A 25,477-nucleotide genomic window follows, 5' to 3' on the forward strand; every position below is an offset into this window, starting at 1 on the left:
TAACAAAGCACTTACCTGTATTTCACCAAAGACAGGGTTGTATTCCTCGGGTGAAAATGGTCCTGTGTGGTGAGGACCTGGAGAAAGGGATCCAGGCCGAAATCTGCTGTAAGAACTGGAAAGGGGGTATCATTCATTCCTGTCGACTTTTAGGCAGCCGATCAACCGCCGTTGTTGGCTCGTCGGGAAGTCAACTCATAATACGGACGGCGGTGTAATGCCTCTTTACCACCCAATGGAGGATGCCTCCTCCCGGTCGCGACCCCGGCAGTTGGCGGTGTGCTGGCAGTGTCGGCGGTCCAGCTGCAGCCTACGTACAGCTAATCTGCCCAACTTGTATTACGGCAGACTGCTCACCGCCACTGCCAGGACGACGGTCCATGGACTGCCAAACTCATAACAAGGTCCTAGATATCGTCACTATGCCAGGTTGTGCAGTGGGGCACAGTCTGGTAGCAGAAGTGTTGATGTATTTTAACAATCTCTATTTCAACTGTCTACAGTTGGAGGAAACTCTGTCTCTTCCCGAGAACTGGAAGGTTTTACAGAAATGTTCCGTGGTTTAAATTACTCTCAATGTAACTTGTTCAAAAAAAGTATACCATACCTGTGTAGTGTCCAAAAACGTATACTTCTTGATTATATAAACTCCAGTTTAATGCAGCGTACAGATCTCAGAATACAAGATACAAAGAGCTCAGGAGCTGGCATCAACTAAACTCCTTTAAAACAGGCAGACGTTCTAAGATGGAACATTACAACATCCAATGAGCTAAGAATGTGAAGACTAATCATCAGCTCAGAGATAGATTGTATGTAAAGATGCCACAACTTGTCTAAAAAAAAGCCATAAACGTCTATCCAAAGATTTTCGATTCTCTTGTGGAAAAAAAAAGGTGCAAATTCTTTAAACTGTGGCTGCACATTTGCGCATGGCCAACCACTCTCGATTTATGCGTGAGACCAAGGCACAGGAGGAAGTCTGGAGAGTGAATGTAGATCCTGCACTCACACTTTAAGCCTGCCCCCCATAAGAAACAAAGCAGTGGGTGCATGTCTGTTGCTTTGTTTTACACTGGTTCCCACTAGAAACATGGGTGCAGTGACAGATGTCAGATGATATCAACAAGCTCACAATCCTGGTCCTGGCATCTCCCAAAGGAGTATGTTGATCTGCAGGAGCCTTAAAGTATGTCAAGGCAAGGAATGACATTTACACCCCTACGTTAGGGGGCAAAATGTAGTTCTGCAATTCAGCGCATGGATTTTATGAGTAGTTGGAGTCCAATCCAGACATGGCGCATTTTTGCTCCCCGGTTTATTTTTACACCTCCCACTGTAACAGACATGCACTAGGTCAGGAGTGCCATAGGTGAATAGACTGTACAGAAGATATAGAGTTCAGTGCATTTTGGTGAATGGAGGATACTGGAATTTGTTTTTGCCGTTTGTAATATTGAGTGTCGCATGATTCTTATCTTCACTTAGTATTTGGCAACTGAACTTTATAAATGCCTTACAGTTTGCCTTTTGTAGAAATATGCTTAGTAAAAATTAAATGTCCATTGGAATACAACTTCAATATATAATTGTCACTTGACATCTACCTTCTGATTCCTGCAATAACGCAAGAAATCAAGTATGTCTAAAAATACATTGAAACTTATTGAATAGTGGACAAAACTATCACACTAAGGGGCAGATTAGGATGACGGGCGGACTTCAGTCCGCCCGCCACCGTAGTGGTGCTGGGACCGGCTGCCAGTGGTGCAGCGGTCCTGCACCTGCAATTAGGATGCCACCGCCACCGTGGCAGTGGTATCCTCCATTCCCAGCATTGTGCCATAATGCTGGGAATGCACTGTGTGCATTGTCGTGCACAAGGTGACAGGCACCGCGAGGTGGCTGCCACCATGTCCATTACAATGCAGGGGGGTACCATAGGTCCCCCCATGTGCAACCCCCACCCCCCAATACCCTGGGGGCCCGAAACGGGCCCCCGAAAGCAGACTCCGCATGGCTTTCCATGTCGGGGTCTCCGCCATGGAAAGCCATGCTCTGCTGCCCATGCTAATTTGGATGGCGGTGTCTAACAGACACCGCCAACATATATAGCCCCTTTTTCGCCCGGTCGACTGGTCGACCGGCGGAAAACCATCAGATGGTCTTTCCGTCCACCAGGATACTCCCACCATACTAACATGGCGGGGGGAAATGGGTGGCGGTGGGGAAGGATGTAGGGCGGATCGCCACCGCCAAGCCACCGCCATGCACTGGGAATTACGTTGGTGCAATGTGTATGTGCCCGTCACAATGCTGTGGCTGCACTGTGTGCATGCACAAGGTGGCAGGCACCTCGCGGTGCCTGCCACGTCGTCCATGCAAATGATGGCACCCGCCATGTGACCCCTCAACCCCCCCAACATCCAGGGGGCCCGCGACGGGCCCCCAACTCAGGAATCCGCATGCCTTTCCATTGCGGCGTTGCCGCCATGGGAAGGCTGCTTCCCGCTGGCATCCAAATATGGCTGGCCGTGTCTAGCAGACAACGCCACCATATGCAACCCTTTTCCGCCCGGTTGACCAGGCGGAAAAGCGGCAGACGGTCTTTCAGCCCGCTGCGGTCCCCCGCCATCATTATGATGGCGGGGGCAAATGGGAGGTGGGCGGGGTGTGATGTAGGGCAGATCGCCACTACCATGCGGGCGGTGGCGATCCACCCTACATCATAATAGACCCCTAAGTAAAGGAATCTTGGGTGATTATGGGCAATAATGTTTCCCTTGTGACAAAGTTGATAAGTTACACTGATCCCCTCACATAATGGGACACCTACATCTAATTTTACCTTATCTAAGGTTATTTCTAAGGGTACAAGCCACCATCGACCTGGTACTCTGCTAAATATACTATGCCAACTGTATATACCTTGATGCCCCGCTCTACTTGATTCCCAAACTACAAACAAGCCAGAATGCAGCTTTTAGAGATCTCAAAATCTACAATGATGTATGTGAATTAATGGAAATGCAAAAACTAAGGGCACAGAACTAACTTAAGACAAAATCCTAAACTTACTACCATTTTGGTATTCACAGAAGGCACTTACTCATTTTGGTATTCACAGAAGGCACTTACTCATTTCGGTATTCACAGAAGTTAGGAGTCCTAACTTTAGGACTCCTAAATGCCTTCTGTGAATACCGAAAGTCTTAAAATTAGGATTTTTCTCAGTTTAGTAGTAGTATATAGTTAGGACTCCTAACTTTAGGACTCCTAAATGCCTTCTGTGAATACCGAAAGTCTTAAAATTAGGATTTTTCTCAATTTAGTAGTCTTAAGTTTAGGACTCCTAACTTTAGGACTCCTAAATGCCTTCTGTGAATACCGAAAGCCTTAAAATTAGGATTTTTCTCAGTTTAGGAGTCATTCACAGAAGGCATTTAGGAGTCCTAAAGTTAGGAGTCCTAACTATACTACTACTAAACTGAGAAAAATCCTAATTTTAAGACTTTTGGTATTCACAGAAGGCATTTAGGTGTCCTAAAGTTAGGACTCCTAACTTCTGTGAATACCGAAATGAGTAAGTGCCTTCTGTGAATACCAAAATGAGTAAGTGCCTTCTGTGAATACCAAAATGGTAGTAAGTTTAGGATTTTGTCTTAAGTTAGTTCTGTGAATCGGGCCCTAAGAAACCACAGTGAATGAAACTAAATCATAGAAAAACAATTTTAAGAAAATACAAATAAGTGTAAAATTAAAGGAAACATTTTAAATGAAAGATCATTTTCAGTAAAATTCAAAAATTCTAATAAACTTGGGTGGAGTTTAGATGTGGTAAGAGGGTTTAGGGTTCAAGGGATGGTTAATGATTACAGGTGATGAGGGTTTTTAGGTGTTTGGGATGGTTGGAATCCAGGTGTAGAGGGTGTTTATTAGGGATCAGGGATGAGTGGAATTTAGGTGTAGTAAGGGGTTTTTCGGGATCACAGATGATTTCAGTTTGGAGCTGGTGAGTGTTTTTAAGGTTCAGTGATGGATAGAGCTTGGGATGGTGAAGGAATTTAAGGGTTTAGAAAATGATGATGTTTAGGGGTGGTGAGGGTTTTTTTAGGGTTCAGTGATAGGTGGAGTTTAGGAGTTGTGAGGTGTTTTAAGGGTTCAGGGACGGGCGGGATTTCAGTATAAAAAATGTTTTTTAGGGTTCATTAATGGGTGGCGGTTAAGGGTAGCAAGGAGTTTTATGGATGGAAAGGGCCTTTAGAGTTCAGAAATTGGATAAGTTTAGGGGTGGTGTGGAGTCTTAACGATCTGGGGATGGGTGGAATTTAGGCATATTAAGGGTTTTTTAGGGTATAGGAATGGGTGAGTTTAGAAGTAGCAAGGGTTTTTAATGCTCAGTGATGCATAGAGTTTAGGGGTGGTGTGCATTTGTTTGTGGTCCGAGATGGGTAGTGTTTAGGGATGGTGAGGTTGTTTTTCAGGGGTCAGGGATGGGTGGAGTTTAGGTGTGGTGAGTGGTGTTTTGGAATGGGTGGAGTTTAGGGTTAGAAAGGGCTTTTAGGTTTCATGGATGGGTGGAGTTTATGGGTGGTGAAGAGTCCTAAGGGTTTGGGGATGGGTGGTGTTTAGGCACATAGAGGAATTTTAAGGTATATGAATGGGTGAGTTTAGAGTTAGCAACGGTTTTCAAGATTCATTGATGGGTAACGTTTAGGGGTCATGCATGTTTTATTAGAGGTTAGGAATAAGTGGAGTTAGGCATGTGAGGGTTTTTTAGGAGGCAAGGATGGGTGGTGTTTAGGCTTTGTTATGGGTGGTCAGGGATGGATAGTGTTTTTTGGTTGGTGAGGGATCTGCAAATTAAAAGAATCCAAAGTAATTGTTTGACAACATAAAAGACATAAATTCAAAATAATGTCCCTTGAATTAAAACACTGAAATAAACACCTCCAACAAAATTGTTTCTGGCAGTAAGACCTGCAACCATTGCTTTTACACATTAAAAAAAACAGTATGCAAAGGCCAATCTAGAAAAAAGACATTCTGTTAATTGGTTTCTATGAAATGATGAGTGCCACTCATCATGTAAATTTCCATTAAACAGATGAAGTGAAATGCTCATTTCACCAGCCCATCAATCATTACACCTGCCAACTATGTCTATACATGTTAGTCTTAAAGCAATGGGCATTGCACATTGAGCCAATCATGACACTGGACCACTCTTCTCAGTTCAAACAGCGAAGATAGGAAACTTAGGGGCCTATTTGGATGGCGGGCTGATTGCCCCTGCTGGGCCGGCGGTAGCCACTGCTTGGCTTGGTGGGGGCGATCTGCCCGCCATCCACGCCTGAATGACCCCCCACTATATTAGGATGGCTGGGGGGTCTGCGGCGAACGGGAAGACCGTCCGCCGCTTTTCCGCCCGTCGACGAGTCGACTGGGCGGAAAAGGGGTTGAATATGGTGGCGGTGTCTGCAAGACACCGCCATCCATATCACAATGCAGGCAGAGAGCAGCCTTTCCATGGCGGCGGTGCCACGACAGAAAGGCATGTGGTGTTCGCAGTTGGGGGCCCGTTGCAGGTCCCTAGGATGTTGGGGGGTGGAGGGGTACATGGGGGGTACCTAAGGTACCCCCCTGCATTTGCAGGCACAAGGTGGCAGGCAGCGCGCTGTGCCTGCCAAGTTGTGCATGCAAATGCACAACATGCATTTTTCACATTGCGGTGGGTGCTGCTTAGAGCAATGCCCGCCGCAATGTGAAAAATGTGGGATGCGCCCGTCTGTGTGGCGGGAGCATCATAATGTGAATGGCAGGGCGGTCCCTTTTGCCGTTGCGGTGGCAGGCGGATCGTAATTGACCCCTGAATCATTGTTAGAATAATAATCATTGACAACCACCTCACAGGTCTGGTTCTTCATATGTACATATTTATTATGAAAGAGGCTACTAAAAAAGAAGGTAGGTACCTGTATGCATGGCCGCATCTATTCATACAATTTTTTTTATAACACATCATGCTTGTGCATAACCACCAAATCTCTGCACTGTGTAAAGAGCACATCTCCAAATTTCAAAGCCTCAGCCAGCACCTTTTATTTAGGCCTAACTACAACCAACACCCTATGAACTATACACTCTGAAAACACTAGACAGAGTGCTTCAAGTCTTCATCTGTAGCATGAAGTGCTCTAAAAATTCGACAGTTCAATAGACTAGAACAGATCTCCAAGCATTTGATACACACCAAGGGTACCCAATGGAAAAAGGGGGAGTTTTAGGTCATTGTATGTTGAAATAGTGAACCACTATGCTTTAAGAATACCCATCAACCGGTACCTTTTCATATTATAATCAAGGACAGAACTTTGGATTTTGCTCACCTGTTTTAAGAAGATTATCTGCTGTCTGTTTTTCAAGGGCAATAGGTGCATATTCCTTCAGTATCTCATGCAGTTTCTGGAGGGTGGTCAACCATTTACTTTTAGCCTGCTGTTTGCGGATGGGATCCTTGCTAAATATATCTCCATAAAAGGTGCTATATAATAAAACAATAAAAATAAAATGATGATACGTATGTTTAAATGTATTCAAGCCTCTGAAATCTCCCACCTCAATGTCTGCAAAATCTATCTCACAGACCCCCATGTCACCTTTGAATTCCCACACAGCAAAACCATATAACTTAACTAGTTATTTGCTTCTCCCACAGTGCACTCATCCTACAATCTGACCATGACGTGACTCGCTCATCAGTATTGATTATGAGCTTTTTGAATGCACAAGATACACTCTCCAAAGGTATATATTGGAACTAGATGTCTGTAGTTAGTACGCAGCCTCCTTACTTTCTTGGTTGTAGGAAAAATATATTTGTGACCAGTGGCAAAATCATAGATCACTGGAAGACACATCAAGATGAGTTAAAGAGGTCCATTTCCAGACCTAAATATCTCTATTAATAATAATATTATCTATAGATAAAACAGGTGTCCCAAAACCTAAACCACTTTCAGGCAGCAGTACACGATTTGTTCAGAAAATTAAGTTTCAAATCTAAAGTAATATCTCCACTCTGAACGAGACTTTGGGGAGAGGAGTTGGCCTAACGGCTAGGGAGCTCGACTTCGGACCTGGGGAACTGGGTTCGAGTCTCGGTAATGACGCTGAACATCCTGTGATTCTGGGCAAATCACTTAATCTCCCCGTGCCTAAGAAAGAATGAATGTGTGTCCTAATGTAACGTAACTGGTGCTATGTAAAGCGCTCTGATACCTGATTCGATTCGGGTCAAGTTTGCGCTATATAAAACTCTGCAAAAAAAAAGATGTGAATTTTTCTTTCGAAGATAAGGTAGTCAAATGTGTTTGTTATTCCAGCTTCACCAAAAGTAATGAATAACATTTGTCATATGACCACATTCACAGAGTGCAGGGGAATGATTTACAGTAGTTTTTACCAAAATGTCCAGTCCCATGTTTCAGAAGTTCCTTGGTGAGGTAAAATAAATCAGAATGAGAGTTTTATGACTTGATTCTTCATTTAGTGCAGAAGTCACAAGAAATAACAGTCCAACAGTCAACTTGTTTGTCCGCACATGCTGCACCACCAGGAAGATGCCTGCTTCCTCAACATCCCACTGTGAATTCTAGGCCTCAGATCCAGATAGGCTTTGACTCATACAGATCTGCCATTAGTAAGGTACATGGCTTCAGTGCTAATGTAGCTGAATGAAGTACACTGGGTTTCACGTTCAAGGAGCTTAGGGGCATGGAACAAAGAGGTCATAAAAGGGATTGGGCAGGAATACTGGCATGTTAAAGTGGTGTTAGAAAGTGGTTTATTAGTCTGTGCAGGTAGGTACATACAGCTAGTAATAACACCACAATCACACATAAGGCTAAGTCAAGTCTCAATAAATTAATAGGTTGGCTGCGAGCAGAGAAGCTTAACCTCAGGAGACAAATGTGTAAAGCATTTGAAAACACCAATACATTAAATAAGTAAGAAAACACACAATAAAAATCCAACACCAATTTATAAAAATAGGACATATTTTTATGATGAATAAAATGACAGCAAAACGACAAAAATTCAATGTAGGGAACTGGAGATATGAAAGAATAAACACTTTCTAGTGCCTAAAAGTCAAAAGTGGCAACTTGGGACATCTAGTCGCGCTTGACCAGGACAAAATCAAAGTTCAGGCAGACTGCGATGGGCACGCAGATCAGATACAGTGAGTGGTAGGTCAAGCTTTTACATTCTGACTTAAGCTCTTTTTGGGAGCTTATTCTCTCAATGTGAGGCTTCTTGTCAGGTTGGCTTGTGTTATTTCAGCTCGAAGCCTCAGTGAAATCCTGGAGGTCTTGGAGCTCCGGAGCTTTCAGTGGAACAAACCTGAATTTCAGGTCGGGTCACGGTTCGATGTCGGCAGCTTGACTCTGGAGAACGGGTCGGTGAACCTATGGAGCATTTTCACAAAAATTCTCCAAATTTGTCCAAACGTCTGGATTTTCTTCCAGAAGGTCATTTTGGACTGAAGGATCCGCAGCACCAATCTAAGGTTTCAGTTGCGTCTTCGCAAGTTAGGACTTCAAGACCCACAATGCAGCTGGCCAAATCCTTAAAAGTCCACTGAACGCTGTCCAGCTGGCTTCTTCTTGGTAGAGATGATGCAAGTGGAGCTCTTTCAACCTACTGCTTTTAGGAAGTTCACTCCTCAAACTTTTAGAGTCACTCAACATCCTCCTTTTGCTGAAGCCCAAAGTGGGTAGCAGATGAAGTCCTTCAGAGTGCAGTCCTCTTGGTGCAGGCCAGCGGTTCAACCGGGCAGTCCTTCTTCTTGTTTCTTCCAGGCAGGGATCTGAGCTGCTGGGCAGCTCTCTCATATTGATCCAGGTTCGGGGCTGGCAAGAGGGGGGTGCAGGGTGCCACCCTCAATAATGACCACTTCCCCTGAAGTGCAGCAAATTCTTGTCCCAGAAAACACTGTTCCATAAAATCCAAAATGGAGATAATCTCTCCTGGAGCTTAAGGTCTGGTTAACCCAACCCACAGGTATGGCTAACTTTCCCTAACACTCCCCTTCCAGCCCTTCTGCTAATTTAATTATAGGGGTTCCTGTCTGGCTAGGGATGCAGGAAGTGGGGGTGGGCCTGGGTCCTGTCCTAAGTGTCTTTCTCTCTTTGAAGACCAGTTTGGCTACCCAACCCCCTTCCTGCCTTTTGCTCTGCAGCTTGCAGATCACCTCCCACCAGATGTCTCTTTGTTTCCTTTCAGGCCACTTCACACCCCATAAGAGCAGTTTGGCTCTGCCTGTCAAAGTCAGACCAATCAGGAGAGGCTGCTCTGGAGCTGGATTCAGGCACATCAGAAAAGCAAGTTCTACAACGTATGTTCTGTCATAGTTATAATACATCTAACTCTGACAAGTTGTTGAATTTATTCTATTATTTAGATACTTTGAAGTATCATTTTAGCTCACTTCTGTCAATAACTAGACTTCATTATAGTTTAATACTGCCTTCCCAATGTTAGCCTAAATTGCTAATGTACTACAACGGGGAAAACTGAATGTTTTCCCTCACCAGGGCTTATAAAAAATCTTTTATAATGTCCCTGTGTATTTGAACATACCTAGGGTAGACCTTAGGGGTGACTTATATGTAGAAATAAGTTAGTTTAAGACTTTGGACGTACCTTTAATTTCAAAGTCAAATTTGGGCATAGTTTTATTTTAAAAGCAGCTTGCAAAGCAGGACAGGCTTTTACAATGACAGCAGGCAAAACAGCAGTGCACACTCAAGGGCATTAAATCTGCTGGGCCTCTAAACCTACATGCCTTACCATATACTAGGGGATAACAGGTAGGTTTTCATACCAATTGTAATTACACCTAATTAACATATACCTTTTACACAAGGCACTGGCCCTGGGCCTAGTTAAAAGGGCCTCGGTCACAATCAGAGTCAGTAACCACCAGTATCAGTCCAAAATGGAGTTGATCAGGGCAAAAAGGATAACTTTCTCACAAGTGATGAAAGTGGTGAAGCAGGATTGGGACACCGAAAGCATCAAAGGGCTGGGACGATAGTGGACAGTGGTCTCCACCCCAATAAAAAGACACTCTATGAAAGTTAAACAATGAAAGGTGACTCTTTACAAAGCAGTCATATGAACAGTGAACATTGATAAATGTACTGAGAATTATCTTCATGTGTGCAACTCAATGGATTGCCTAATTGGCAAGTGTTGTCCATGATAGAATAGAACTTATTAGTATTAAAACACGACCATAAAGGTTTAACATCCAACTTCATGCTTAATGTATTACTCAAGTCTCCTCATTGTACCAGCTTCTAATTTTGTTTACTCCTTCCATGCTCTGTTGTAAATAAAGAGAAATGGCCCCAATTTTAGATGAGGCTCTCTTCAGTGAAGAGAAGCAAATTACTAACCTATGTAGAACAGCAGAACTGTTCAATCTCTTTTATACACGATTTATTACAAGTCAATTAAAACGATGATGGGATGTGTTGTTGAGGTCATGCCACACCCCATCCTCAGGCCAAAAATGATGGTGCTCTTTTTTCAGGGCTTAATGTGAGATGGCGGTTAACGGTGGGGCCCACCGACACTCCTTTTTGTGGGACCAACACTTATTTTTCCTCATAAGACATTTGTGGAGTGCAAAGGAGGGAAAAAACACAATGGAGGAAAAAAGAGAAAAGTGGAAAAATCGACACAAGGGAAGAAAGCAAGAACCTGAAAAGAATTAAATAAAGGGGAAGTGGAGTATCTGGTAGTGGATTAAAGAGGAATGAGCGGGATTCCAGGCTACTCAGCATTAGTATTAGGTGCCCTGAAATGTAGTAGTGCTCAGAATTTGGGCACCGCCACTCATTGTTTTACAAATTAAGCACTGTTTTTTTTCTCCCAACCGTTAACAGCAGAACCCCTTGGCATCCAACATGACGTCCAATGCAGATTTATCTATCTCACAATTTACATTCCTGATAGAGAATATACCAAAAATGTATGCCCCCAATAAGATGTGTATTCTTGCACAACCATTATAATGTATTTCTTCTTCGACACTGCGATGCAGGGCAACAAGGGCTCAAGCCTGGTCTCCACAGAAGGGATCTTGGTCTCAACAGGTAAATACATCTCTGATGCAACATCTCACTACTTTGCATGCTGCAGAATTCCAGCACAATTACCTGTAGACTCATTTAAGAAAATGTTCAATTAAAAGCCACTAACCTGATAGGCTGAAGTTTGTAAACACTTGGGACACAGTTCTCATCCAATCTGTACCACTGGGTAAGAAGTGCTAAATCTTTATCGTAATTTGCAGCGGTTTTTGTTTTCTTTACTTGTGTTGGGTCCTGTTCATCTGAGTCAAAACTCACCACGCCACTCTGGTTCATACCAGCCTGACCGGAGTCAAGACTGGTCAATGACCTCACTTGCCCCACTGGTTCTTCTGTTGCTGTCTGTGGGGCTAGTTTCGACAGAGCCTGCTTTTGTCTGATTGTCTCCAGCTTCAGTCTCTCAATGGTACCTTTTATTGATTCAAATTCCTTCTCTGGTAAGCTACCGGGAAGAGCATGGTGGTCGTGTTTTTGTCCCAAGATAGCCTAAAGAAATAGAAGAAGTTAAAAGTTGAAACATGTAGAGTGCAGGACAGTGGGATCTCCAACCAGTGAGCTCTCCAGCTCCCTCTGAGTAGCCCACCTGTGTGCAGTCCAGCTTATAAAATTTGAAAGCTTTTGCTTGGTTGAATTATTATACATATAACAACATTTAAATTCAACAAGCAGCTTGTAATGTATTGCAGACAAGCGAATAGCACCAACAGAAGAGGGGAAATTCATTTGAAGGGCTCAGCATTGCAACCATCTCCTGAAGGTGTCAACAATAATTGCCACTCCAATTGTGTTGCTGCGAAGGTCGCCTCTTTCTTTAAGTAAACTTTGCAAGAAGTTACATTCCCTTCCATGCCCATGAGACTCTCTGCCAGTTTTTTAACTCTGATAGGTATAAACATGCATTCGAGGTTAACAGCCATTAGTGTGTTGTGTGATCTGGGAATTCTAAAGGCCTGGGGTTTCCTACATATGGATACCCATAGTTACCAGGAATAGAGACGTGGAGGGAAAGGTAAGAGCTCTTGTCACTCTTGAAGGGGGTGGGGGGAGTCCGCTAATAATGGAGCATTTGACTGTGCTGCACCCCATCCGCAAACCTCTCGGGGTCCCCGCTTCTTTTAGATGACAAAGAAGTTCTGTGTTTCATCTGCTTTGCCATCAGAACCACCCTCTATGGTGCAGGACTGCCTTCTGATGAGGCGTTCAGGGATCCACTCTCTTTAAGGTGGGCCACCCATTTTCACATCAGCCATGTTTTCCCTGCGTAGCATGGTGGTCACAATTAGGAAAAAACCCTCCCACACTCTGAGAGAAAATTTAAAGTGCAACAAGACCATTCAATTTGCATTTTACAAAACGCCCCCTTGCTCCATAGCACTTTTTGCATTTTATCATTGGAAAATGGAAAAAAAGGCCAGCCTGTCATTCTACCATGCAAAAGACACACAATTGATGGACGGAATGCAGAACAAATCAAAACATTCACCCCCAGTCAAGAGATCTGGGTTAAATCCATAATTCTTTTGGTCACCATGCCACCCCATTTTAGACCTGGCCATTTGCAAATCAGTCTTGAACCTGTGCCTCATGGGAACAGTCCAGCCCGAACTGCCAAGCCAGGTCTTCCCTGGACCGGAAACAAGCATCCTAGGACAGGTTTCGGGGTTTCACCCCTCTTTAGCCAGGATAGCTTGATTCCAGTGGCACAGTGAGCCCAGGGCCCACGTCTGGGCATACCTGGCGCACTTAGGGCGAGAAAGCAAAAGACACACAATTGAAGGACGGAATGCAGAACAAATCAAAACATTCACCCCCAGTCAAGAGATCCATCAACTGTTGTTTTTGCATTTGTCACCCCGAGTGAGAAGGGTATGCCCAGACGTGGATCCCATGCTCTCCATGCCACTGGAATCAAGCTATCCTGGCTGAAGAGGGGTGAAACCCCAAAACCGGTCCTAGGATGCTTGTTTCCAGTCCAGGGAGGACCTGGCTTGGCAGTTCGGGGTGGACTGTTCCCATGAGGCACAGGGTCAAGGCTTATTTGCATATGGCTGGGTTCAAACTGGAACGGCATGGTGAGCAAAAAAACGATGGATTTAGGCCCAACTCTCTGTACTGGAGTGAATGTATGACATTGTTCTGCATTTTGTCCATCAACTGTAGTTTTTGCATTTGTCATTCTACCATGGCTAAGTTTGACCAGTCGGCATTGTGTATTTTCACAAAAACTGCCCTACTATTGAAATAATTCTGGCAAAAAAGTTCTCAGATCAAGTGGCAAACTCTTGATTTGGTGGGCAACAGGAACTGCGGGTGCTAAAACACTAACTCCAGAATCCTGGCCACTTAGCTGCACAGCCACCACAATGTAAGTGAGGCTGTTCCTCAAAAATAAAGAAATAATAGTTGGTTGTTAATATATACAGTTTATACAAAGAAAATGTTCATAAGTGGCCATATTCGCAGAATTGTATTTGACACTTATCGATTCTAGGAAACGGTGATAAAAATCTGAAAACTCAAAGATAAAGGGATTTATTTACACATTAGCAGGCCTGCTGCCACGGTGAAGGCAACACAGAAGCAGGACCCCCAAATCTAGAGTTTGCTGCTGGGCTTTTGGAGTTATTTCCGGAAGCATGTTTTGTTCCGTGGAAGGAGTTAATGTGGGGGAAAAAGTATCGGCACTTCTGTTTTTTGCCAAAGATAGAACCCCCAAAGCGAGGCTCTATCTTGGGCAAAACGAAAGTAAAATACTCTTAGTACTGGGAGAATTCTCACACCATATGGGATATATTTGTTGTGGACTTTTGTCTGGCTAGAACCTCCATGGTTTACACAGGGTAGTTTAAGACAGAAGTAACGATGGTAAGAATGTCATCAGAGGGGACATCCTACATGGGATGTCCCTTTCGACAACATTCCCATTGCTGCTGGGTGCACGCAGGAGGTTTCCAATGTTGGAGGTGCGGTGGCCATTTCACCAATGGGAAAACCATATTTCCCTGACCTCTGAATGAGGAAGGGGATCTGAGAGAAGGGCAGGAGCCACAACCACCAATTTCTGGCGAATGTTTCATTGTTTTTTTCTAAAACATCTTACTACAAACCACAAAACAGTTGTCCGAGTCTCTAACTATAGGTCTAGTAATGAATAACTCTTATAGTTCCTTTAAGGTTTATATTGTTTTACAGATGGACCGTGATGATAGCACAACAATATTGTATCATCTATGTAAAAGGTGAGGAAATGTATTTTACTTGCCACTTAAATTCAAATAAGCATTCTGTGATGCAAACTTACAAAAAAGTGTGGCTGTCCCGAATCTTGACACTGCTTGAGAGTCTTCAAATGCAGCACCGCTGTCGTGTGGTCATTGGTAACTCCATCGGTGAGACCCCATCTCAGATCAAACATCTTAAAATGATATCCTCTCTCCTTACAATAGGTGAAAAGACTAGGGTACACTTTTTCAAATAATGCATTTCTTTCTGGCTGTGTATCTGATAAAAAAAAAGAAAATGCAATTAACAACATATTTTGCATATCAGCCTTGGGCTGAACATGTAAGTGACTTATGGACCCACAAAAAACTAATCTCTCACATGAAAGCCTGGTCACTACACTCCTTGTACTAATGTCTCTGTGTGATGATTGGATAAAGGATTTTTATATATGCATCTTGGGTGTATTTTGATACATTATTAGAGAATCATGAGAGATGCTTATATGCATACATACGTTCCGCAGGTTTCTACATTTAAGGCACAGTGATCTGTATTTACCTTGATATCCTCCACATATGTATAACTTAAAGACTTTCTTTCTACGTGAATATGGCGAGTTGATCTGCCCTCGAAGAATGGCCTGCTCGCTGATAGTGTAAGGACTTTGATCATCTTCTAGCTCCTGAGAACTAGTCTGGCTCATCAGCGGATTCTTCTCTGGTGCAGGCGAGCCTGGCCGTTCATTGGTCCCCAGGGAGTCTTGCTTTATCTGGGAGGTAGTCGCTGTTGCGTCTGTGGAGGGGACACTTGCTGTTACTGAGATACTATTATCTGTTAAGATCTGCCCTTTATCAGGAGCAGTAGCAGGTGGCATTATTTCCAATGTGTCCTTCTCCCACAAGTTCTTCATTCCTAATTGTCCAGTATCAGAGCTTTCTGGTTGAGATGTGTCTTGTGTTGTTGGCAGTGCCCACGCATTTTTATCAACTACCATCTGGATTTCTGTGGTCCCTTGGAGGTTCTGCTGACCATCATTGAGCAAATCAGGGTAAGACGTATGATGTACTTTGTCAGCAGGTGTTCGGAGAAGCATGCTGTCAACCTGATCATCAGCTCTCTGCCTTGACTGCAAGGAAATGAAAAAGTGACATTCGCTGTACTTCATAGTTTCTAAGCATTGCAAGAATTATCATTTACACAAATGTGCTGTCCAGAAAGAGCATGCCATTTGAGATCAATCTATGTTCTTCTTCACACTACTTCACATTTCAAATGTTAAGTGGATCCCCAAAGGAAAGCACTGTTTGCATTTAATATTATCTTTAATAAACAGCGACAAGAGCACATTCAGAAACAAGAAACATTTTTATGAGTGCCTTGGAGCCAAGGCCCAATCAGAAGCAGTTCAAAGGTAGCCAATGGTATCTGCCCTGCCTCTTAGCCCATCTCGAGGAGGAACAGTAATCCTCTTCTTTCTATGGTGCTCCTCACAAAAACAAGTGGCATGGCATTGTCATCACATCATCCCATACATTTCCTATCACTTCACTATTGAGCAGATTGATTTTTGGCAAATGAGCCAGCGCCTAATGCTCTTCTTAACGCAGCATCCCAAAGCCCTAACAAAGTGCATGTTTCAGATTAATGAAGACACAATCAGCTTAAGTTTTTAAGTGTGAGGACATGTCAATAGTATATTACATATACTATTAAAATGTATGTATGTAATGTATATATATTATATATACATATTGCAGTTAGAAATGTCTACATATTACATTAAAGATATCTGCCAACACATATTTCACATCCCATAAATAATTAAGTCCCTTCTTCAGAGCAGAGATACACTTTAAGCCACACTGAAACATATGAATCAAAGGAGAATCCAATTACACTTGCATAACCTGATAGCACAGTAGCAAAGGAGTGAAAATAAAGTAGAGTCATTATAAAGTTGAAATTCAGAACTATACATAAACAACCTTGGTATGGACAAGCAGGTGCATCATTAGTAAATTGATTTACATCTCAAGCACAGCCTGAAAAGGAAAGTACTCAGACAAAAGCCTCAATTAACTGTACACAAACACAGTATGTATAGCTACAACAGTTTTAATAATGTAAAGCTTTATGAAGCTGTGCATCACTTATTTTAGGGTTCCAACAAAAAGGTTGAAGGATTAAAAAATCTGATAGTAAGTGGCAAGGGAGAGGCAAGCAGTTATGGACGATGATGGGCGATCTGTCGGCAGAGACCATTCATGGGGCCTGGCTCTTGGGCGGTGTGACCAGTGCGACCGGTGCTACTGCACTGGGCGCTGACTTTTGGTGGGAGCTTCCTGTTTAAAAGTATATTATGGTTTGAAAAGCACCTACTGCGTTCCTGGCCTCCAGTTATTTTCAGGCTACAATAAAAATGTCAAGATAACACCATTGATTAATGTTATTCCTAGAGAGAGATTGGAGGTTTATCTAGTGGAAGTTTTGACTCATGGTACGGTAGCACAGTGGGTTGATATGCCTGCTGCAAAGAACATGTACTATGCAGCTAACAAAGTGCATATAATGAAATAGATCAGTGGGTTACTGCTTTTGTCTGAGAGATCCCTTTGTTACTTGTTGTTTATAAGGTAAAATCCTAACAAAGAACAGTGAGTTATTGCTGTCTTCAAGCAGCTACATGCAAACTACAAGGTAAAGATTAGAGTGTTATGATTTTTTCCCTAGTCTTTCATTATCCTAATGTTGGAAAAAGGGTTCATTTGGATAGAAGTCAATTCTGAATATTAAACAGAAACCCCGAACCATGGAGTTACGTTTTAAATTTTGAGTTTGTGCTTCTCCAGACCAAGCACTATTAAACAATTTTTTCTACCAGTATGGATGACATGCGACGTTTACACCTTGTAGTCATTTGTCTTACATAACATTTCCTATATACTGATTTACACACCTATGATTGTCAGTCTGTATGTGTGATGTAAAGTGCTCTGACCCCTACACTGGTATGAGTTGTGCTATAAAACAAATTAAATGCATCTGAGAGAGAGTGATTAAGGATACTTTAGGGGCACAGTTAAAGTGTGGTAGTGAGCGAGTCCATGGCGCAGGTGGTCATGGGGGGGAGGGCACCAACAAACATTGTCACACTGGGCGCCACAGCGCTAAATCAGGCGCTGCCTGTCTTAAGGCGGTAAATAACAGAATGGACAGTACTGGATGCTTGGAGAAGCGTCAGAGCACGGAATGGTGGCAAGGGCATTTTTCTCCCTGGCTGGCTGCTGAATGCGCGATCCGCACAAGAAGATACAGCAGTGAAGCAGAGACTCTCCTACGTGCATAAGTGCATACTGATGAGCGTACTGGGGAAGTAGCTGGACTGGACCTGGCATAGAGCCCCTGATCGGGGCAGAACCTGAGCCACTTTGCAAACCTGAGACATTGTCTGCCAGGACTTTGACACATGAGAAGAGGCTTACAGAATGTCCCCACTGGGGCTGTCTATGTATGGCTGTATATCAGGGCAATGGTGCAGGATAGATGAGGTAGCAGTGTCTATTCCATGCCGTAGCAGAGGGAACGGACTTGAATGGAGAAAAATGAGCTAACTTACAGACCACAATATCTTGGTATCTTGGTAGCCATGAGAAGGAGATAAATCCAGAATGAAATCTGTGTTATGGTGTGCAACGGTTCAGGTGCCACAGGCAATGTCTGAGATACCCAAAGGGTTTGACGTATAATACATGACCTTGAGTAAAGACCGGACATGCGGAAATCTACTTTGCCACATCATCTTATGTAGAACGCGAGCAAAGGAATTCAAGTACAAGGCACAAAGAAGCCTTGATTTCACAATGACCAGAAAAGGTCAAGCCCTGACACAGGTACAATACTTCTTGCTGAAATTCTGAAGTAGGCTTTAGAAAGCGCTTGCTGAAAGAAGTATAGGTTATGACACACTACTAAAGGTGCTTTCCTGTGCGACACAATCAAGTTAATAGAGGTCAACTGAACATGAGCATCAGGAACTTTCTGTATGAACACGTTTACCATGCTGATGACTTCATGGGTAAACAAAAAGGGTAGAGCAGTCTGAGATTGATTAATTGCATTACTGGTGATGAAGCATCAGTCAGAATATTTTCAGAGCCAGGAATATAGTAATACGAAAGCTCTATTGAGGATAAAAGTATGCCTACGGGTCTGTTTACTATTGTGACACTGCATATGTTGAAGGAGCTGTAGATTCTTGAGTTTGGTTCTAACTTCAAATGGTTATTGGGATCACATAAGCATGTTCACCGCTTCCGGCATGCATGTTTGGCAGCAATAAGCTTCCTCTCAAGAACAGAAGCTTCTAGTCATACTGTGCTAAGACATGAAAAAGAAACAAATGGATGTTCTAAACCCTCACCCTCTTGAAGTTACGCTCCAACATCTCTTTAGGAGGTATCCATCTCTATCACAAAACATTTTGCAGGATTAAGAGACCTTAAAACGGGCGCCTGAGTGAAGTCTTTCTTTAGTTTTTGTAAAGCATGGTCAGCTTGCTCTATGTATGACAATCCCTTTTAAAGAGGTTCTTTCTAATGAGTGTGCAGAATGTAACACGTCATTGGGCAAACCTCTTAAACACTGCTAATAAAATTGGCTACCCAAAAAAACTTTGAGTCACTTTGACATTAGATGTTGCTAGCCAATCCAGTATGGTAGCAACCTTTTCTACAGCCATGGGAGTCCCTATAGCGGCTTTTCAAAATCCAAAATTGTTGATGTCCTCCTTTTCAAAGTCACAGGAATGCAGGACACTTTATGTTGTTTTAGTGTTAACAAGACAGAGGCAACATGTTTCCGATGTCCTTCAAGATTCTTAGCATACACAAGAAGATCATGTAGATATAATATGATGACATACTGATTAAGAACGTTTGAAAATGTGTGGTGCATAAAACTCTGAAACACTGCTGCACAAACCAAAAGGCATCACCCAAAAATCAAAATGCCCAAAGGGTGTTCAAAAGATCATCATCCATTAATCGCCATTCTTCATACGAAGAAGGTGGTAAGCACCACATAGGTGTAACTTTGTGAAGATTGATGGTTATGGGTAGAGATCCTTGATTGTCACTTGGTTGAGAATGTGATTGTCTATACAGGGGTCTAGATTTTGAATTCTTCTTGGGAATGAAGAACAAAAACAGCTCTTGTCTGAGAAGTGGAATGAACAGTCAGTCCATTTTGTCAATTATCTTGCAAATACTCTTACAAGGTCTCCTTTTCTTTCTCCGATAAAGAATACATTTACATGAAAGGTATCAGGGCCTCAGGGAGTATCGGTATAGCACAATCAAACTCCATATTAGGACCTAATTTGAATACCTTTATTTTATAGAACACATCAGCAAACTCTTGAAATTGTTCAGGTATGAACGTGAAAGTGGCTATGTGGCTAAACTGGTTAAGGTGGCTGTGGTAGACGTAGACTTAGGAGGACAAATTTCATCAGAAACAGGAGACCAGTAATTCAAAACTGCAAGAATAAGGAGATGGTTCGCACGGCCCAATTATTGTAAGGATTGCGGCACTCCTAATACCCGTAACCCAAATATCAAACCATGACTTTGAGAGTCAATTATGTCAATGGAAATATTTTACTTATGGGAACCAATGGTACAATCATAGGTACTGAAGAAAAAGGTGACAATCGCACTCCTGGTTAAACCATATTATTCCAATTTATCTTTTTGTGGGTATCGCCTCCTGATCGATAGGCGTTAGAATGGTTAATTGTAGGTGATGGGTTTTCATGGTTCACAAAAACGTCCCCAATAAGCACTCCTGGGGTTGAATGTCGAAAATTAAACCATTGATCTTTGGGAGTTGAATTTCAGTTTTTTAATCTTATAATTTTGTAAGGCATATGTAATGTTCACATCACATTACTTTGTCGGAAAATCCTGAGTTGCACTTTGTAATAGAAAGGCCAATGCATTTCAGTCTAAGCCCTTCTTTAGGGGCTTTTTCCTGACATGTGTTCATTATAGCCCAAATTCATCGTGTCAGGTAAACGCGCTTCAGCGTTCGCTGTGAATACTGGAGAGCTCCATAACCCAACACCAGCACCAAATCCCATAAACCCAGACACAAGTTGCTAATCCCAACACTCCAGCACTCAGCCACAGACTCCTGCCGGAGCACTGGTCCCACCCAAAACAGCAGTGTGGGCCTTGGTGGACCGCAAATATAAGTAATTAGTGGCAACGTTTACGATTTGGTTCACTGGGAAGAAAAAGTAGTGTGGAAGGCCCACAAGTAGGCTTGTGCAGTAGCCTAATGGGGTGAGCACCACTGACTCAATCAATGCCTTGACTGTGTGGACAGGGATATAAGTGAATCTCGTGAATGTTCGGAACCTGGTAAGTATCGGGAGTTCCTGCAGTTGTAATGGAAGCTTCCATTTTTAGGGCAAAGGAATTGATAATCATGGTATCAGTGGGGATTGGATTGAGCAAGGAGCAGCAGAGATTGTAGTAAAGGAAGAGAAGTATAGGACCTTGTTCTTTGCTGAGGTCAACATGAGAGGATGTATGGTCATCCAATGATGTATGGCTTTGAGACAATCAGCTATAATTTTCTGGCGGTGGAACAATAAAGCTGGGAATGAAAAGAGAATTTGGGTGTTGACAGCAAGTAAGTGGTAAGAGGTGCCAATTGAGGAGATGGTGTAACAAAGGGAGAATAGGAGATGACCTAGGACAGAGCCTCGAGAGACTCCAATGGGTTAGGGAGTAAGGTGAAGAATAATTCGATTATCAGCTGACAGTATATGATTTCTTACAGGGAGGTAGTAGTTAAAGCCAGCTGAGGCCTGACTCCGTGATACCAAGGATTGGTAGGGTGGATAGTATCAACAGTAATGAAGGATTCAGAAAAATCAAGGAGTATGAAAATAGTGGAGAGGTGTTGACTCATTTTACACAGTCATTATCAGACTTACCTTGAGCAAGAAACCCTCAGTACTTCGCAGTATGTACAGATTTTCACCCCCTACAGATGAGTCCACTTTCCCACACTGGCTCCTTCTCGTGGAATGACGATGGTGCATGCGATTCTAGGAAGGAAAAAAAGAATATACATTATATAATTATATTTTTGGGATGTTAAAAGCAATTTGACCAGTTAACTTTACAGCAAGATACCTTTAAATGTGACTTGATGTACGTGTCCGTTTCCCCACTTAGTTTTCTGAAAGGTATATTCCAGTGACAATCTTCAACCTGCACAGAGGGGCGACAAGTGACATTTGAAGATAGTTAGGAGACAATAGAGTTGACTAAGGAATAATTAGTGTGTTACAGCAATTGGACATAAATAGCATTTCTTAAGGGTAGAAACATACAGCATAATCAGGGCAGCACACTTGTTTAGCCATGCACTCTAATTCTGAGTTGGCCAGTGCTTGGTGCGGTAATACCACTTAGGAAAGATCAATACAAGGGGGGTACAGTTTGACATTGGTGCAAAATTCATTATCGGTTTCACTGGTTAAATGGGGGATAATGCACTAATACTGCTCGTTTCCCATTCTCCAAGGTGCAGAACTCAGAATCTTGTGGTTTTTCCTCACACACATTTTGCCTGGTATTACCTCTTACTCTATCCAAACACCATTGCACTACTGTGGAAGTCACATGTGTGTGGGGAAAACTGCTGTTTTAATGCAAAATGTCTGTACAAATTGTAATGCTAATTCAACCACAAAACCATGTTTGCACTCAAGTCAGCTGTAACGGCCCGCTCAAAATGACAGTCTTAAGGTCCAATATAGGAAAAGATTCTCAACACACAGTGCTTTTAGATGCTCAATGACAGGCAGAACCTAAGTAGAAAGGGTTTAGTCTGTTGTGTTGTAAATAAACGAACCTTCACCACACACCCATCGCTGTGCATGACACTTTCAATGTGTGTTTTACAATGCATCTACAACGTGGTAATTTACAAGGTACTACATTTACATGCATTATGTAGATGTTTATGGTACTGTTTTTTTTTAATTCAGGGAAGGGTAATATTAGGGAGTTTTTAGACAGGGTTGGACTCATGCAGATCTGACTGACTGACTGACTGAGGGTATTTGCAGAGCGCACTTATGACGAGGCGTCTTGGCGCTGGATAGAGTGATCTGAGAGTTGCACTATGATTAGCATTTGTGTAAAGAGCCTGGTTTTAATAGCTTTCCTGAAAATGGTGCGTGAGGGCTGAAGTCGGAGCGAGACGGCGAGGGAGTTCCATAATTTTGCTGCCAAGAATGAAAAGCGTTTCCCTCCCCAACTGACCCTTTTCATCTTGGGAGGAAGAACCAGCCCAGTGTCCATAGAAATTAAACAGCACGATGGACTGTATCGAGGGAATAATAATTGTACGTCTTCCGCCCCACCTCCATTGAGGGCTTTATGCACTAGGCATAGAGCTTTAAACTCCACCCGTTGTCTCACCAGAAGTCAGTGTAGTTGTTTAATGCTGGCCGAAGTGGAGTGATGCTTGGATAGACCATACAAAACCACGAGCTGCACCATTTTGAAGTGACTGAAGCTTATTGAGCTGTTTCACTCCAGCACCCAAATAAAGGGCATTCCAATCATCTATCCTTGATAGGATAAGGGTGCCAACCACCGTTTTCCTAAGGGAAAACGGGATGAATGGGAGAATTTTACGCAGTATCTTGAGTGTAAAAAAGCAGGCAGAGACCACTTGGTTTATTTGGGGGGCACAAGTTAGATCTTTATTGATGAGAAAACCGAGATTTCTGGACTTGGACACCGGCGACAGACATGTACCGGCTTCAGAGGGCCACCAACACTGGTTCCAGATTGAAGGTTTCTAGCCGAATTCCAGAATCTCGTTTTTTTCGGTGTTAAGTTTTAAAAAATTGACATTCATCCATGACATCACAGAGGAAAGACCATCACAGAACCGCTCAGATGACATACTGTCATTTTGAGTGACCAACACCACCAGTTGCGAGTCGTCGGCATAGGACACAAGCGCTAGACCATGACTTTTAATCAGTCTTGCCAATGGTGTTACATAAATGTTGAACAGGGTGGGCGAAAGTGCCGAACCCTGGGGGACTCCACCCGGGAGGGTGAACCGTTCCGATCTCAGACCTTCCCAGTATATTATTTGTTCCCTGGAGTCGAAGAAAGATGTGAGAAGGGTCAGGGCCTTGCCACTGACTCCCACGGACTGCAGCCTATTTATTAACACTGTATGGTTTACAGTGTCAAAAGCTGCCGTGAGGTCTAGCGATATTAGGGCCACCCTGCCACCCTCATCCAGCACCCTTCGAATCTCCTCTGTAGCCATAATCAGAGCTGATTCAGTGGAATGCCGAGCTCTGAACCCATGCTGGGTGGAATCAAGAAAGTTATTTTCCTCAAGGTAAGCAGTCAGTTCCAAGTAAAAGACTTTCTCCAGGACCTTAGAGGGCAGAGGTAAAGAGGAGATAGGGCGGTAGTTTTTAGCCTCCAAAGGTTCAAGTGATGTTTTTTTTTAAATAGGCCTAATACAGGCCATTTTCCATCCTGCTGGGAAGATCCCTGTTCCAATAACTAGATTTAACAGAGGGGTCAGCGATGCTCCAACCTCATCCGTAGCTAAATGTAAAATGTATGGGGGCAGGGGTCAAGTGGGGACCCTGACTTGGTTAGTGAAAGTATGTCTACCACTTGCTTTTCATCCTGACTGGTGAATTGGGTTAGACTACCTTGGCGAGAGTGTTTTTCCCATGTCTCTAGAAGGTTCGTACTGTTAACCTCCGCTGAGTTCAGAAGTTCCTCATAGACCATTTTGACCTTGGTCTGGAAGAAAACCGCAAGGTTATCCAAAAAGGCTTGGTCAGGGGCAAAGACAGTGTCTCTCCGGCGTCGAGACAGTGCTGTTACTGTTTTGAACAGTTCTTTCTAGGAGTTTGTGGATTCTAGAATTTTAGATGTGATATAGGCTGTCTTAGCTTATATTATTGCTCCCTTATATTCTTTTAGTGCTGAGTCGTATTCGATCTTATGCGCCGAACTGTATGAGGATCGCCAAATCCGTTCCTTGAGTCTGCATTTAATTTTTATTGTTTTTAGCTCTGCTGAGTACCAAGGAGAGGATACCAGTCTTTTCTTGGCCGTCTTAGTAACTTCCGTTGCCAGCGGATTTATTGCCTGGGTTATCCAGTTATTAAAATCCATGGCTGCCTGATTGGGATCTGCACTAAAAGTTAGATTCTCTTTCAAGGCCGTGGTCAGCTTTTGTTGGGATATTTTCTTCCAAGCACGTACATTGCTCAGAGGGGGTGCTTTAGAACTTGTAAAAGCAAGCTGAATAAATGTTTTGCAAGGTATATTAGACTGCATGTATTTGTGCTTGCTGCTAGCAATTTGGTAGTATTATCAGAGAAACCAACAGAACAAAATGGCGCACTAGACCATAACAAAGGCCCGCAAACAGCCATAAAAGCAGGCCACAGACTGCCCTGTCTCACTAACCCTTCTGGCTCTGCTAGATTGCCCTCTAGGCCAGCCCGGCCCCCTGTTTAGAGTTCAGGTACACGTAGTACTAAGGAGTAGTTAATGGTTTTAAAAATTCGGAGTAGGTTACTGTTCAGGAGTAGTCTGGAATGTTTCGAGCTCAGGGATGGTTAGTATTAAGCTGAGTTTCTAGGGTTCATGGAAGGGTAGTGAAAAGGGCTACTAGAGGGTTTTTAGGTTTCAGGGATGAGTGGTGTTTGTGGGTAATAAGGGATTTTTAGGCTCCAGGGAAGAGTAGTGTTAAGGGATAGTAAGGAGTTTAAGGGTTCACAGATGGGAGGTGTTTAGGGGTGGTATGGATTAAGGTTTAGCACACATACATATTAAAATATATATGGACACAATGCGATATAATGCACGGTTGGGGTTTGCCTTATTATGGCAAATGCCATGGTAATGATGAGAATGTGTTGCAAGTGTAGCAGCTTTTGCACGTGTTTGGTAAAGACATGCATTGTTATGGTTTGTATTACAGTGGCATACATTTAAAATACATCTCATTAC

At 43.1% G+C, this 25,477-nt stretch overlaps 1 protein-coding gene across 1 annotated transcript in view; it reads right to left on the reverse strand.

Annotated features, from left to right (window-relative positions):
- The window catches only part of LOC146862667 (uncharacterized), a 457,539-nt gene that overhangs the window by 282,287 nt on the left and 149,775 nt on the right, over positions 1-25,477 (reverse strand). Inside the window, exons 6-11 of the mRNA XM_085641888.1 lie at positions 21,596-21,673; positions 21,394-21,507; positions 14,949-15,516; positions 14,467-14,666; positions 11,275-11,651; positions 6,390-6,544 (exon numbers count right to left, since the gene is read on the reverse strand). Of these exons, the coding sequence (XP_085498014.1) occupies positions 6,390-6,544; positions 11,275-11,651; positions 14,467-14,666; positions 14,949-15,516; positions 21,394-21,507; positions 21,596-21,673 (1,492 nt within the window). The remainder of the gene's footprint in view (positions 1-6,389; positions 6,545-11,274; positions 11,652-14,466; positions 14,667-14,948; positions 15,517-21,393; positions 21,508-21,595; positions 21,674-25,477) is intronic.

This window comes from Triturus cristatus, chromosome 2_2 (genome assembly GCF_964204655.1).
Source record: "Triturus cristatus chromosome 2_2, aTriCri1.1, whole genome shotgun sequence".
In the NCBI taxonomy this organism is placed as follows: domain Eukaryota; kingdom Metazoa; phylum Chordata; class Amphibia; order Caudata; family Salamandridae; genus Triturus; species Triturus cristatus.